At 57.0% G+C, this 15,256-nt stretch overlaps 2 protein-coding genes across 3 annotated transcripts; both read left to right on the top strand.

Moving 5' to 3' along the window:
- Positions 1–14: 14 nt before the first annotated feature.
- On the top strand, positions 15–5,979 carry LOC147351021 (CMRF35-like molecule 6). 2 transcript variants are annotated; one of them, XM_086355241.1, is made up of 4 exons: positions 15–1,328; positions 1,840–2,169; positions 3,078–3,189; positions 4,675–5,979. In XM_086355241.1, exons 1-4 carry the CDS (start codon positions 1,268–1,270, stop codon positions 4,820–4,822), a joined length of 651 nt encoding a protein of 216 aa, XP_086211367.1. In that variant the 5' UTR covers positions 15–1,267; the 3' UTR covers positions 4,823–5,979. The 2 variants fall into 2 exon arrangements, with proteins under 2 accessions (XP_086211367.1, XP_086211368.1); XM_086355242.1 differs by lacking the exon at positions 1,840–2,169.
- A 1,872-nt stretch (positions 5,980–7,851) lies between these two features.
- LOC147351020 (CMRF35-like molecule 6) lies at positions 7,852–15,255 on the top strand. The gene is made up of 4 exons (XM_086355239.1): positions 7,852–8,422; positions 8,910–9,239; positions 10,982–11,105; positions 12,422–15,255. Exons 1-4 carry the CDS (start codon positions 8,362–8,364, stop codon positions 12,567–12,569), a joined length of 663 nt encoding a protein of 220 aa, XP_086211365.1. The 5' UTR covers positions 7,852–8,361; the 3' UTR covers positions 12,570–15,255.
- Position 15,256: the final 1 nt, after the last annotated feature.

Here is a 15,256-nt window from a genome sequence, read left to right as displayed (position 1 = left end):
GCTTCATCTGGAGATGGGCAGGGGTCAGGGGGGTGATCGGTGATCGATCAAGCAGAGTGAGCCGGCTCTACTGCATGCCTCCAGCTGCGCACTGGGACCCAGGTCTAGTGCCCGTGCCCGCGAACTGGGGAGAGTCAAGACCCGCATGGGAGGAATGGGGGACCCTGGTTTCTGAGACAATCTTGAGAAGCTGAAAAAACCTACCCGAGGGCAGGACTGCAGTTCCCCCGTTACCCCGTCCCACTGCCCAGGAAGATTTGACTTGCTGGCTCTGCACGTCACGTGAGCATGCCACTGTGAGTGAGGATGGGCAGTCTGTCTCCTCTCTGCGGGTCGTCCCCTCCCTCATCTCTGCACCATCAAGAGGCCCCTGCTCATCACGTGGATCCAGAGAGGCCCCAGCAGCCCATGCCCTCGCCCACCCGCTCTGTGCCACTGATGGGGGAGGAGGCTCCCCTCAGCCCCCAGTTCCCCAGCTTCTCATCCCTCCACCCAGCGTCCTCTCCCCTGGCCTCCATTTCAGCCTCTCTCTGCTTCTCAAAGGGGAGTAGGCTCTGCCCAGAGGCGGAGCATGAAGAAGGGTTCTTGGAGGCTTGGGAACCGCTGTTATGTGTGTGATGTGGGCAGCGAGGGGCCCAAGAGGGGGGAAGCCACAGCCTGAGGGATGTGTACCCTGGGGGGAACCAGAGCCAAGGTGGGACGTAGGAAGTTGCCTGGGGTCACAGGGCAGAATTGCCGGGGAAGGAAGAGGATTTGGGGTTCTGTGGGGGCAGAGTCTTGTGGTCGCCCAGAGCTGCAGGTGGGGAGACAGTGACCCCTTGGTCACCACCAGGACTGGGGAGGATGGATGAGCATGACATCCACCCTCAGACTTCCCATCCTGACCACAACGAAATGACGCATCGCAGAGGGCGGGGATGTGCCACGGAAGAGGAACCCAGCTTGTGGTTGGGCGTGTGAGACTGAGAGAGGATCTGCTGTGGGTTGGGCGAGGAGTGAGCAGCCTCCCCGATCGAGTGGCCCGGCACGTGTCTAGTCGCTGAACTGAGTGGAGCTGAGGGCAGCGGGCTGGACCAACCGTGTTCCCCTCCCCCTAAGCTTCCTGCCCCCTGCCCCCTGGACCACCTGAGCTGACCTGGGCCGGGACCAGGAAGCAGAGAGGCCCAGAGGAGCAGAAGTGAGGACTGGGAGGGACTCCTTTGAAGAGGCTCAACCTTGTCCCTCTCCTTGGCCTGGCGCTGCTTCAGGTGACATCCCTACTGGGGAAATGACCCCGAGGGGCAGGGCTGGGTGGCTGCCTTCAGCTCTGCTGCTGCTCCAGCTCCCAGGTAGGTGGCTCAGCCCTTCCTGTGGGAGAGGAGGGGGCAGGGCCGGAGCTGGGTCAACAGGGTTGGGGGGGTGGGGGTGGGGCCAGCAGCAGTGGGTGGGGAGAAGGTTCCAGGAGGGGCTGCCGCCTATCTCACCAGCAAGCAGGAGGGTTCAGGGCATGAAGCACGTGAGCCTGGCCCACTGTGCTGGTGGGAGGGGGCGCCTGTGATGGTCACACCTTAATGGTCACAGTCAGGGATGACCTCTTGTGGCACCACAAACACACACACACACACACACACACTCACACACACATGGAGGTTTTCCCATCCTGGGCTCTTCTGTCTCCAAGGACACCCTCTCCTCTGTGAGGAGGGAAGCTCCTCCCTGTCTTCCTCCCCTGGATGTGAGGAAGGCTCCCTTTCTGCCTTGGCCTCCTCCAGACCCCACGGGCCCTTCAGGGACCCGCATCTGGGATTCCTTTGACCCAGGCCCACCTGATGGAGAGCCAGACCCGGTTGTGTTTTCCAGGCTGTTTGTCCCTGAGCGGCCCCCGCAGAGTGACGGGCATCGTGGGGAGATCCCTGAGCGTGGAGTGTCAGTACCAGGAGGAATTCATAAACAATACCAAATACTGGTGCAAACCCCCATGTGTGTTATTGTGGAGGATGGTGGAGACCACAGAGTCAGAGAGAGAAGTGAGGAGGGGCCGCATGTCCATCAGAGACCATCCTGCAAGCCTCACCTTCACAGTGACCTTGGAGAGCCTCAGAGAGGAGGATGCGGGAACGTACCGGTGTGGGATCGATGTGTTATCTATATTTGACCCCATCTTCGAGGTGGAGGTGTCTGTGATCCCAGGTGGCATCCTCCACCCTCACTCCAGCACCAGGCTGGTCACCCGGACCCTCAGGAAGGAAGTGGGACAGAAAGGCTGGGCCAGGATGACCGGGAGGGGGTTGGGCGGTGAGCCTGGCTATGGGTGGTGTCTTGGGCCCATGCTTGTTTGCACACATGCACATCTCTGTCTGTGAGTGGGGCCACCCTAGAGCTACACGTGGACACCGTCAAGGTGGGCATCTTCCTGCTTCACGGGCAGGCGGGCATCCTGCTCTGGGGTCCAGGATGCCTGCTCTCCTCACAAGCGCACGTCCACTCTCAAGGGGCCCGTGTCTCTTTCTGGCCTGTGCAGGGTCCTGCCTATGGGGGGCGCACTCTCACAAGGCCCCACTGCATACAGGCCGGCCTTGACCCCGGGGCCCTGAGGACCTGAGACAGGCCCTACCCTGAGCCCAGGGGTGGGACCTGCTCCAGAGCCCACACCTGCACCAGGCTTCACCACCATCCCCGCTTCCAATACATACCCTGCCCTTGTGCTGGCCCAGAGGCCACCAGTGACCCTCCAGTGTTCTGGAAGGACCTCCTGGGGTTCTGGGGCTTCTCTCGTAACCCCAAGGAAAACGCAAAAAGGAGCCCCTACTCTGTCCCTCTTGGGACTCGCCCTGCCCTGCCAGGCTGACCCTCTCTGTCCCTCTTGCTTTCCACTTGGCATTGACCGTGCTCACCTGCCCAGGGTGCATCTGGAGGGGTGGGGGGAGGGGGGCCCAGGGACTGGCCAGGCCTGGGTGAGGCCATGGGGAGCGGTGGACCCCTGACCAGATGGCCGGAGTGACCTTGACTGTGTGAGTCACAGCCACACGGGGACAGAGTGTGGGACGCGGGGAAGGAAACGGGGCCTGTCTTCTGCTTTGCCTGCACCCCTGCTACAGCCACCGGCCCCGAGAGGTCCACGGGCTCCCCAGGCTCTCCCACGACCCTGCCAGTGCCCACCTGGAGCACCGCATCTGCTCAGGAGACCCTCTATCCCGGCCAAGCTCCTCGGTAAGGGCCCACGTCCCAGGACATTGGCACCTGGGTGGTTTCTCCTCTGGGTGAGGGGCCAGGTCGGGGATCTGGGTCTTCCGTCTCCGGGCCCCTCGTTTATTCCCACATCGGACTGTGAAGGTCCTACTACGTGTCTGGGGCTCTGCTGTGGATGCAGTAAGACCACCCAGGCAGGATCCGGCTCCGATGAGAGTTGTGCTGTAAGGGGCAAGTCACGCCCTGGACCAGTCCACACAGAGTTCCTATGTAAATATGGTGGTTTGTGATGAGTACTATGGAGAGATACCAGCCGCTGGGGTTCGGTGAGAGTGTGTGTGGGAAGGTGATTAGATTTGCTATTTCATACATGATAAGCAGGGACGCCTGGCTGAATCATTTGAGGAGACACCTGCAGGATTTGAGGACCCTGGCATTCAGGGTTCCAGGAAGAGAGAAAAGTGAGTGCAAATGTCGCACAGAAGGAGCCTTCAGGACCCCGGCCCAGGGCAGGGAGGAAGCAGGTGCCCTGGGCATTGGTGGCTGCTGCACTCTGTCCCCTGCCTCCCCCCAGCCCTGGTCATTGGTGATCTCCTGTTGAAGGCCCCAGGGTCGGAGGGCGGGGAGAACTAAGGTGGTCATTTATTCATCCATCAACTACCATGCACTTTTTTTTTTACTTTGACTTTTCACCATAAAACTTTTCTAAATTTAATTTTTATTTTGTATTAGATTATAAAGTTTAGGGTACATCACAACTTTTAAAAATTAATCCATTTCTTAATCGGAGGGTAATTGTTTTACAGAATTATATTGGTTTCTGCCGAACACCAACATCTATCAGCCATGATTATTAGAGTATACCAGAGTTTTTAAGTGTTGACCTTTGGAGATCTGTCCTGAGTTGCTTAGTCATGTCCAGTTCTTTGCGACACCGTGGACCGTAGACTAGCAGGCTTCTCTGCCCATGGACTCTTCCAGGCAAGAATACTGGAGTGGGTGCAGTTTCTTACTTCAGAGGATCTTCCTGACCTAGGGATCGAACCCACGTCTCTCAGACCTTGGGTCTTTGGAGGTATCACACTGGTACCAGTTTCTCCCTGTGAATAAAACAGTCCCTTTCTTTTTGGGAAATCTGTTTACAGGAGAGAAGACATCACACAAAAAAGCCTACTACTGATTACTATACCCTGGAAAGGATAACCTCACAAGTGGAGGGCCTTGGAAAAAATCCTTCTCCTGCCCAGATCCCTCAAAGATCCCTGGTCTCCCTCATGTGATTCTCATGGCCACGTCCAGCCTCATGCTCACAGTCCTAATTCTCAAGGGCTATTATTAAGCAGAGAAAAGTGAGCAGAGGGCCTTAGAGTGGGCTGCCCTGTCTGGGGGTGATTCTTACGTGGATGGTCCTGGACTCAGGGCACAGGGACGGGGGTGGGGAGGGACTGAGGGACCAGGGTCCCCACTAAGGATGCTGCTCCCTGTCTGTCCCCGTGTCCCCAACAGGCCCCTGCTGGGCAGCGCCCACTTCCTGCTCCTGGTCTTCCTGAAGGTGCCCCTGTTCCTGGGCATGCTCGGTGCTCTCCTCTGGGTCCACAGGCCTCTGAGGAGCTCTGCGGACCGGCAGAGGCAGTCCATTTACGAGAACCAGTAGCCCCCATGTTCATCGTGTCCTCTTCGATGACGCAGTCTGCCGCAGGATGGAAATGACCTTCTGTCCAGCTGTCCTGTATCACACTCCACCTCTCTCTCAGAACTTCTTTGTAACTTTTTTCCTAGAACATGGTTCTCATAAATCCTAAATGTAACCTACTCAATAGGTTCTTCTGAACTGTAACTACAGATCAACGTTGAGGACAAACCTTCGGGTTAACTCACAGAGCATCGCTCATGTATGGATCTCTCAGGCGCTCTCCCTGAAGTCTTCATCCCCAGGAGTGTGCAAGCCTTCCTTTGGATCTGTTTTGGTGGATCCGAGCAGTTCCATGGTCTCCCCCACCATCTGTGCTACCACAATCCCTCACCTTCCACAGGGCTCGGATCCACCACGGGGAATCTTCCAGTTGCTGAATCAGTTTAATTAATTATGCATTCTGAAGCTCAGGAAATACCAATGCAGAAAATTCATGAGTCCTTTGGGCCCACTGAGACTGAGTTCTGAGTCAAGATTCCATTGTTCACACACCTTCATAAGCCTCCGCTCTGTCTAATGGACCAAAGAGTCATGTTGGGCTTCTCCAATTGGTGTCAGTTCAGAACAGAATCCAGAGTTGCCTGAAAAATTGGTTATTCCCTCCTCATGCCCAGTCAGACTGGTTAGTGTGTTCAGGTCCTTTGTGATGGCTGGTAGAACAGTAAGATTACTCAGTTTATGCAACGTAACAGAGTCCTTCCTTCCTCCTGTTCAAGAGTAACTGAAATCCTTTCCCAGCCCATCATCCAAGGCCTGTGGTTTTAGACCTGGTTCAAGTTTGGAAATAGATTGAGGGGCCATGACTGTTTCCTCTGTTCAATAGCCTAGTCTCTGCTACTGAGAGCAACAAAGAAAGGCTTGAGTCGGCTGCCCACCGATTTCAGTTCAAGGTGTATCATGATGAAATGTGGGCACAAACATCCCGGAAAGGTAGGTTATCGTCATGACTCGTCCATTTGAAGCAGCTGAGCCCGGGGGAATTTCACCAGCTTTTCATTCAGGAAACGTATAGAGATGAACAAAGTAGCAAGCACTAATTCAGGCAATGGTTCCAACCATGAACAAACAGAACAAAATGTTAAAAAAATTTTGCTTGAACATTAAAATTGCTTTCCTGCTCTGGGTCTTTGCTGCTGTGCGGGCTCCTCTGTAGTTGTGGTGTGCAGGATTCCCTGGGTGGTGGTGCCCCGTTTTGTGGAGTGTGGGTTCCAGGGCTCAAGAGCCTCAGTAGTTGGGCTTTCCTCGCTCTAGAGCACAGGCCGATCAGTTGTGGGAAAAGGCTTAGTTGCTCCCTGGCATGTAGGATCTTCCTGGATCCACAGGGATGGACCTGTGTCTCCTGCATCAGCAGGCAGATTCTTTACCACTGAGCCACCTCGGAAGCCCAAGAGCTCGGCTTTATGGCCCTCACATACCAGTGGTTGACCCAGATAATTAACAAACACAAGAATACAGGTATGCAGACATGCAGAAATGTCAAAGTCCAAGGTGAAGAGTATCTTGGAATAACATCAAATCAGGTAAGGTGTTATTGGTGCAGTTGTGAGGGGTGACTTCTCTCAGGCTCCGTGAATGGGGTTGTATTTAACGGAGATCAGAAGAAAGAAATGGAGTGAGCCCTGTGGGCATCTGGAGGAAGAGCCTTTGGGCAAAGGGAAGGCCAGATGAAGATGTCCTGCCATGGGAGCACTTTCGATGGGGATCCAGGGAAGACTAGGGAGCAGACGCCTGCAGGGTCCGGTGGTGGGGTGTTCTCCAAGAATCATGCTCCAGTCCTGTTTCCAGCCTGAGCAGGAAAAGACAGACCAGGACTGGAGAACTTAGTCTTCTGAAACCAGGGGAGACCTGAGAGAGGCGTTCATCGCTGATCCACTCGACAGCCCAGTAGCTGAACTGCAACACGCACATATTGTGGAAAGACTCCGGGCCATGAGGCAGGATGAGGACCCTGCATTCATGGGGTCACAGCCCAGCAGGACGCACACCGGGAACCCCAAATCCCAGGCCTGATGAAAGCCTAGGGGGTGTCATAGGCGCCAAGAGACCATAGATGGGGAGCCAACATAAGCTGGGAGAGTGGATGAGGGTGTCCATTCGCGGATATTGATGGGTCAGGCAGAGGAGCAGGAATTCAAGGGTCTGGACCAGGCCGGAAGTGAGCAGGGCAGCAGCCCGGGGTGGATCTGCAACAGGGTGTTGAGGCCTAATGCTGGGCCTTTGGGTGCTGCCAAGAGCTGTGTGGAGGGAGCCAGTCAGAACACAGGGCTTCTTCCTGGGACAGGCAGGCATCCAGGCCTGCTGTGCACTGGGACGCAGGTCTATTGCCTGTGAGCAGAACTGAGGAGAGTCAGGATCTGCAGGGGAGGAGTGGGAGACCCTGGGGTGTGCAGACCAGCTTGAGAAGCTGGAATAACCTACCCGAGGGCAGGACAGCAGGCCCCCCACCCCCTACCCCTAACCCTCAACCCTACCCTCACCCCCAGCCCAGTGCCCGGGAAAACAGGGCTTAAAGGTCCAGCACGGCACATGAACAAGCCGCATCGGTGAAGGCGTCTGTCTCCTCTCTGCGGGCCGTCCCCTCCCTCGTCTCTGCACCGTGAAGAGGCCCTGCTCATCACGTGCATCCAGGAGAGGCCCAGCAGCCAGTGCCCTGGGGCCCCTGTTGTACAATCACCCCTCTGTGCCACTGGTGGGGGAGGAGGCTGCTCTCAGCCCCAGGACCCCAACTCCTCATCCCTCCACCCAGCGTCTTCTCCTCTGGCCTCCTGTCGGTTCTCAGGCTTTCTCTGGTTCTCAAAGGGGAGTAGACTCTGTCCAGAGGCGGAGCATGAAAAGGTTGGGAACCGCTTTCTGAGTCGAATGTAGGCAGGGAGGGGCCCAAGACCGGGGAAGGCACAGGCCAAGGGATGTGTACCCCGGGGAGAACCAGAGCCAAGGTGGAACATAGGAAGTTGTCTGGGGTCACAGGACAGACTTGCGGGGCAGAAGTGGACTCGGGGGTCCCGCAGGGTGCCTGAGGTCCCAGGTCATGGGGACACAGACCCTGGGTCATCCCCACCAAGGCCAGAGAGGATGGCTGAGCATGGCATCCTCATCCGAGTGTCCATCCTGACCCCAGGGAAATGATGTGCCACAGAAGCTAAGGCCCCGCAGAAGAGGAGCATAGCTGGTGCTGCTGCCGGAGCGTGTGTGAGACCGAGAGAGGACCTGCTGTGCAGGTGGGGAGGGGGCAGCACCCTAGACCGGGGGACCCTGGACGCGTCCAGTCGCTGGATTTAGAGGAGCTGAGGGCAGTGGGTCCAAGCACCTGGACCAGTCGTGCCCCTCCTTCTAAGCTTCCTGCCCTCTGCCCCCTGGACCACCTGAGCTGACCGGGGACGGGACCAGGAAGCAGAGAGGCCCAGAGAAGCAGAAGTGAGGACTGGAAGTGAGTCCTCTGAGAGGCTCCACCCTGTCCCTGCCCGGGGCCTGGCGCTGCTGCAGGTGGCATCCCTGGGGAAATGACCCCAAGGGGCAGGGCCGGGTGGCTGCCTTCAGCTCTGCTGCTGCTCCAGCTCCCAGGTGACTGGCTCAGCCCTTCCTGGGGGAGGGGAGGGGCAGGGCTGGAGCTGGGTGAGTGGGGGGGCCAGCAGCGGGGGACGGGAAGAAGGTTCCAGAAGGGGCTGCCACCTGTCTCAGCAGCGAGCAGGAGGGTTCAGGGTGCGAAGCAGGTGAGCCTGGTCCATTGTGCTGGTGGGAGGGGGCGCCTGTGAGGGTCAAACCTCAACTGTCACAGTCAGAGATGACCTCTTGGGGCACCACACACACACACACACACACACACTCTCACACACACACACACACACACACCCTGAGTTTTCTGTCTCCACGGAACCCTCTCCTCCGTGAGGAGGGACCTCCTTCCCCCTTCTTCCACCCCTGGGTCTGAGGAAGGGCCTGCCTCCTGCCTTGGCCTCCTCCAGACCCCACGGGCCCTCGATGGACCTGCATCCAGGGCTCCCCAGACCCAGACTCACTCGATGGAGCTGGACTCGGTTGTGTTTTACAGGCTGTTTGTCCCTGAGTGGCCCCCGAAGCATGACAGGCATCGTGGGGGGATCCATGAGCGTGGAGTGTCAGTACCAGGAGGCATTCGTGGACAACATCAAATACTGGTGCAAACACCCGTGTGTGTCACCGTGGAAGATTGTGGAGACCAGAGAGTCAGAGAGAGAAGTGAGGAGGGGCCGCGTGTCCATCAGAGACTGTCCTGCAAGCCTCACCTTCACAGTGACCTTGGAGAGCCTCAGAGAGGAGGATGCGGGAACGTACGGATGTGGGATCTATGTGCCACTTTCACGTGACCCCACCTTCCAGGTGGAGGTGTCTGTGATCCCAGGTGAGCCTGAGACGCCAGCTCTAGGGCTGCTGACGTACCTAGGACCCTGACCCTCAGGAAGGACCTGGAGCAGAGGGTGTCGAGGGTCAGTGATCAGGACCCAGGCTCTGAGTGGTCGGCAGGCACACAGCACACGTCCACCTCTGGTTCTTCGAGACCCTCTCTGTGTCCACCCCTGACACACCCTCACACCTGAAGCTCTCCTGGGTGGAAAGGGAGGGGGAGACGCCCTGAATCTGGGGGCCTGCTGCCTTGCCGTCTTCACAAGGGTCAGGTCCACTCTGAAGGTGACCCTGTGTCTCTTCCTGGACTTCTCTGGCCAGCCCTATGGGGCGGGGACCAGCAGGGCCAGCAGGGGGCACTGCAGTGTCGTGGAGGGCTCCTGGGGCCCCAGCCTCGTGGTGGTGGTCCTGGGGGTCTGCAGCAGCCGCGAGAGGGGGGAGGCGGAGTCCCGGAGCCCATGTGGGGCTCTGGATGCTTTGGAGACCCCTCCCGCCTCCAGCCTGACCTTGCCTATCCCTCTTCCTCCGGCACCTGGCACCCGAGGAGGAAACCCAGAGGAGCCCGTTGGGCAGCGAAGGATGAGGAACAGGGCTCTTAGGAGGTGTTGTGGCCCTCAGCGGACCGCCACATGCTGCAAATGAATCTTTACACTTTTCTTTCTTTCTCTTTGGCCGTGCTGGGTCTTGGTTGCTGCACGCGGGCCTTCTCTGGTTGCAGCAAGCAGGGCCTGCTCTTTGCCGTGGCGCTCGGGCTTCTCACTGCGGTGGCTTCTCCTGCTGCGGAGGACGGGCTCTAGAGCCTGGGCTCAGTTGTTGTTCATGCCTAGTGGTGTGTGGGATCTTCCCCGACAAGGCTCGGACCCACGTCCCCTGCATTGGAAGGCAGATTCTCTGCCACTGGACCGCCAGGGAAGCCCCAGTAAGTCTTTAACAGAAGGCTGCTCTGGTTTCCTAAGAACCCAGTCACGATACTGTGTCCATATATTCGCTTTCTCCCCTTGACTTCTTGTTCTGAGGTTGTGCCCGGCTAACCTGAGTTTCTTCCTGTTGGTCGCTGCTTCTCTCTCACGAGGGAGGTTTCCTTTGTATGTTTCTGTTTACAAGAAAGGAACCGAGAGTTACTGGCTCCGCGGGGTGTGTCGGGGAAGGGCTCTGTCCACTTACCTCAGGAGAGGCCACATTTCACGGGGTCCACCAGGTTGATATCTCTCTAGATCTTTCTGGTCACGCCCTCCCATGGAGAGGACTGCCTGGGGCCCTGGGCCTGGCTGACAGGTGACACGGGGTCTCCTGATTCAGCTCAGGCTCAGCTGCAGGACTTTGATCTGAGCTTCGCTCCAGCCACTCCCCTTGCCCGGCACTGTCTGCCCCGTCCCTCTGTGTTAATCCCAAAAGAATACGTGTCACCCCGTTTGTCCCCTGGCAGGGTGGGCCAGGAGGACAGAGGTGTGGCTGTGCCTGGGGGTGACCTGGAGCCAAGTGCCCTCTCCACACTCTCAGATCCCCCGGGGAGCAAGGCCATATGCCTCTGACAGTGCCCACCTGGCCAAGGAGTATCTGGAGAAGGGTAGGTAGGGGGGCCCAGGGTGTTGGTCAGGCCTGGGTGTGCCCGTGAGGGTGGTGGACACAGCACGTCCATCCAGATGTTGTGAGTGACCTTGACTGGGAGTCAGAACCACACTGGGACAGAGGCGGGCCCCCAGGGGGCGAAACGGGGCCTGACTTGTGTTTCTCCCTCAGTCTCTATGACAACCACCAGCCCCAAGAGGTCCACAAGCACCCCGGAGTCTCCCACTACCTTGGCAGTGCCCACCTGGAGCGCCGTGTCCGAGCAGGAGGCCCCTGATCCCAGCCAAGCGCATCGGTAAGGGACCCCCATCCCAGGACATCTCACCTGGGTGATTTCTAGGTGAGACCGGGGAGTAATAGGCAAGTCTCCCTTCACCAAGGACCCTAACTTATTCAACAAATTCTGTAACAAGCAGTAAAGGTCCTACTAAGTGCCTGGAGCTCTCGTTGACTTGGGATCCAGCAGCAAAGCACACAGACACAGTCCTGCCCTGACAGAGCCGTGTTCTAAGTGGCGATTCACACGGTGAGCAGATCGGCACGTCGGTTGTGTAAATACACCATCTACTGATGAGTGCTTGGAGGAAAATGCCACCTGTGGAGGGGCCAGCATGTGTGGGAGGCTGGTGGAGTTTGCTGGTTAAAACACAATGATGAGAGGGCCCCTAATTGATTACAGACGCTTGAATGGAGGCCTGCAGGATCTGGGAGCCAGGCATGCCGGGATCCTCAGAAATGAGGCACCAGGCACAAGGAGGGGCAGGCTGAACAAAAGGCCCCCAGCCCAGGGCAGGGCAGGAACAGAAGCTCTGGGCATTGGTGACCCCTCTGTCCCCTGGAGCCCTGGTCATCTGTATCATCTTGCTGAAGAGCCCTGGCCTCTGAGGGTGCAGAGCTGAGGGGCTCACTCTTTCATCAGCCAAGGACTTTAAAGGACTGGAGCTTTGGAGACCTTGGGCAGGTCCCGGCTGCTCACTGAATAAGACAGAACAGTCCCTGCACTCAAGGCGGCTGTGCTCTATTGGCTAGCAGACATCAACCAAGTCTCCCCAGTGTTGGGTTCTGTACCCTAGACTGCAAAACCCCACCTGAAGAGCGTGTTAGTTGTTTCAGTCCTGTCTGACTCTTTGCGACCCCCACGGACTGTAGCCCACCAGGTTCCTCTGTCCATGGGATTCTCCAGGCAGGAATACTGGAGTGGGTATCCATTCTCTTCTTGAGGGGATCTTCCTGAGCCAGGGATCGAACCTGGGTCTCTCCTGCATCGTAGGCAGATTCTCTACCCTCTGAGCTGCTGGGGAAGCCCCCATGAGGAGGGCACAAATAGAAATCCTCCTAATGCTCAGGTCCCCCTTGGATCTCCAGTCTCCCTCACATGATCCTCATGGCGGCATCCACTCTTATATCCACAGTCCTAAGTCTCAGGGGCAATTCTTGAGATCAGGGTCCAGAAGTCCTTCAGGTGAGGCTGCTCTGTGTTGGGTTGATCCTTGTATACATTCTTGTAGCCACAGAATCTGTGGGGGCAATGTGGACGCGGGGCAAGCAAGGTGGAGACACCAGGGCCTCCCCGAGGATGCTGCTCACTCTCCGTCCCCGTGTCCTCCACAGGCCCCTGCTGGGCAGCGTCCACTTCCTGCTCCTGGTCTTCCTGAAGGTACCCCTGCTCCTGGGCATGCTGGGTGCTGCCCTCTGGGTCAACAGGCCTCTGAGGAGCTCTGCGGACAGGCAGAGTCAGTCCATATACGAGAACTGGTAGCCCCATTGTTCATCGTGTCCTCTTCGATGATGCAGTCGGACCACTGGATGGAAGTGACCTTCTGTCCGTCTGTCCTGTATCACCCTCTACCTCTCTTTCAGAACACTGTGTTTGTGGATTTCCTTGTAGCTTTCTTTCCTTGCCCATGATTCTCTAAAACCAAAAGCATACCTCCTCAATAGGTGCTTCTGAACTGTACCCACAGGTCAATATCGAGTACAGAGCTTCCAGCTCATCCGCGGAGCATCGTTCATGCACTGAACTCTCAGGCGCTCTCTCTGCAGTCTTCAAACCCCAGGAGTGTGGGAATCTTGCTTTTGGGTCTGTTTTGATGGATCCAGGCAGTTCCATGGTTTCCCACATGATCCATGCTACCATAATCACCCACCCTCCACAGGTCTCGGATCCATCGTGGGGAATCTTCCAGTTGCTGAGTGTGTCTATTTAAGTATGCATTCTGAAGCTCAGGAAATAAATAGCAATGCAGAGATTTGATGGTCCAGGGGGCCAGCATGCATGGGACCTGAATCCAAACTCCATTCTGCACGAACCTCCACACCCCACTGTCCTGTCTAATGGACCAAAGGGCCATGTTGGGTTTCTCCAATTGGTGTGAATTCAGAACAGAATCCACCATTGCATGGAAAATCAGCTTATTCCCCTCCCCATGCCCAGTCAAACTGGTTAGTGTGTTTAGGTCCTTTGTGGATGGCTGGTAGAAGAATAACAGTACAGAATTTATGCAACCATCACAGAATCCTTCCTTCCTCCTGTTCAAAGGTAACTCAAGCCCCACCCTCACCCCATCATTCAAGGCCCATGGTGGTAGACCTGGTTCAAGTTTTTAAATCAATGAGGGGGCAGGGGTGAGTCTTCTAGTCAATAGCTTAATCTCCATGACTTGTAGAGACAAACACCTGGGTAGGCTGCCCACAGTTTTGGTTCAAACTGCATCGTGATGAACTTGCCGGCAGCAAAGATCTCTGAGAGGCAGGTTATCATCTTGACTCATCCATCTGAAGCAGCCAGGGCCTGGGGACTTGCAGCCACTTTTCATGCAGCAAATATATGGGGAGAGGACCAAAGTAGTAACCACTAACCTAGGCGTTGCTTCCAACCATGATTAAACAGAAGACAGAGCCCAGCTTTTGGTGCTCACATTCCAGTTGGTGGACAGAGAGAAAACAGGCACAATAGCCAGGTATGCAGACATGCAGATGTCCAGGTCCACACTGAAGAGTATCTTGTAGTAAAGTAAGACAAGAGGAGGTGCTGTTGGTGAGACAGCAAGGGATGAGTCCTATCAGCCTCGTGAAGAGGGTGATATTTAACAAGTCCAGAAGAAAGTAATGCAGTGAGCCCTGTGGGCGCCTGGAAGAAGAGCCCTCAGCAAAGGGAACTTCAGGTGCAAACGTCCTGCCTTGGGAGCATTTTCTAAGCGGATCCAGGGATGAGCAGGGGGCAGATCCTTGCAGGGTCCACTGGAGCCATGTTCTCCAAGATCATGGTCCAGTCGTGTTCACCAGCCTGAGTAGAAAAAGGAAAACCAGGATTGGAGAACCTAGTTTCCTGAGAGCAGGGGAGTCCTGAGAGAGGAATTCAGTCAGTGATCCCTTAGCTGAATTGCCACAGGCTATGCTGGAAAGACACTGGGCTTCAGGCAAGATGGGGACCATCAACTCGTGGGGCCACAGCCCAGATGGAGACACACAGGGAGCCACAAATCCCAGGAGATAAATCCAAGAGGGGGTTCAAATGGTCCAACAGGACACATAACAAGAGCACCAACCTAAGCTGGGAGGGTCAAGGAAGCTGTAGAGTCAAGGGTGTTAGCTGTGGGTCAGCGTGGGGAGAGTGGCAGCCTGGGGGTGGAGCTGGAGTCAGGATGAGGTGGCTGAGTTCTGGGCCTTGGCGTGCTGCCATGAGCTGTGGGAGAGACCTGGTCAGAACACGGGGCTTCATCTGGAGATGGGCAGGGGTCAGGGGGGTGATCGGTGATCGATCAAGCAGAGTGAGCCGGCTCTACTGCATGCCTCCAGCTGCGCACTGGGACCCAGGTCTAGTGCCCGTGCCCGCGAACTGGGGAGAGTCAAGACCCGCATGGGAGGAATGGGGGACCCTGGTTTCTGAGACAATCTTGAGAAGCTGAAAAAACCTACCCGAGGGCAGGACTGCAGTTCCCCCGTTACCCCGTCCCACTGCCCAGGAAGATTTGACTTGCTGGCTCTGCACGTCACGTGAGCATGCCACTGTGAGTGAGGATGGGCAGTCTGTCTCCTCTCTGCGGGTCGTCCCCTCCCTCATCTCTGCACCATCAAGAGGCCCCTGCTCATCACGTGGATCCAGAGAGGCCCCAGCAGCCCATGCCCTCGCCCACCCGCTCTGTGCCACTGATGGGGGAGGAGGCTCCCCTCAGCCCCCAGTTCCCCAGCTTCTCATCCCTCCACCCAGCGTCCTCTCCCCTGGCCTCCATTTCAGCCTCTCTCTGCTTCTCAAAGGGGAGTAGGCTCTGCCCAGAGGCGGAGCATGAAGAAGGGTTCTTGGAGGCTTGGGAACCGCTGTTATGTGTGTGATGTGGGCAGCGAGGGGCCCAAGAGGGGGGAAGCCACAGCCTGAGGGATGTGTACCCTGGGGGGAACCAGAGCCAAGGTGGGACGTAGGAAGTTGCCTGGGGTCACAGGGCAGAA

Source organism: Bos grunniens, chromosome 19 (assembly GCF_055505025.1).
Source record: "Bos grunniens cultivar Pamir isolate PY7600 chromosome 19, Bosgru_T2T1.0, whole genome shotgun sequence".
Classification (NCBI taxonomy): Eukaryota; Metazoa; Chordata; class Mammalia; order Artiodactyla; family Bovidae; genus Bos; species Bos grunniens.
This window is presented reverse-complemented; position numbering and strand designations above follow the sequence as displayed.

What these genes read in the sequence shown, in the direction of transcription:
- LOC147351021 (XM_086355241.1), top strand. Translation starts at nt 1,268, where the DNA reads ATGACCCCGAGGGGCAGGGCTGGGTGGCTGCCTTCAGCTCTGCTGCTG. An exon ending in GCTGCTGCTCCAGCTCCCAG is followed by an intron (nt 1,329 to 1,839) that starts GTAGGTGGCTCA and finishes TGTGTTTTCCAG; the next exon opens with GCTGTTTGTCCCTGAGCGGC. An exon ending in TATCCCGGCCAAGCTCCTCG is followed by an intron (nt 3,190 to 4,674) that starts GTAAGGGCCCAC and finishes TGTCCCCAACAG; the next exon opens with GCCCCTGCTGGGCAGCGCCC.
- LOC147351020 (XM_086355239.1), top strand. Translation starts at nt 8,362, where the DNA reads ATGACCCCAAGGGGCAGGGCCGGGTGGCTGCCTTCAGCTCTGCTGCTG. An exon ending in GCTGCTGCTCCAGCTCCCAG is followed by an intron (nt 8,423 to 8,909) that starts GTGACTGGCTCA and finishes TGTGTTTTACAG; the next exon opens with GCTGTTTGTCCCTGAGTGGC. An exon ending in GGAGGTGTCTGTGATCCCAG is followed by an intron (nt 9,240 to 10,981) that starts GTGAGCCTGAGA and finishes TTTCTCCCTCAG; the next exon opens with TCTCTATGACAACCACCAGC.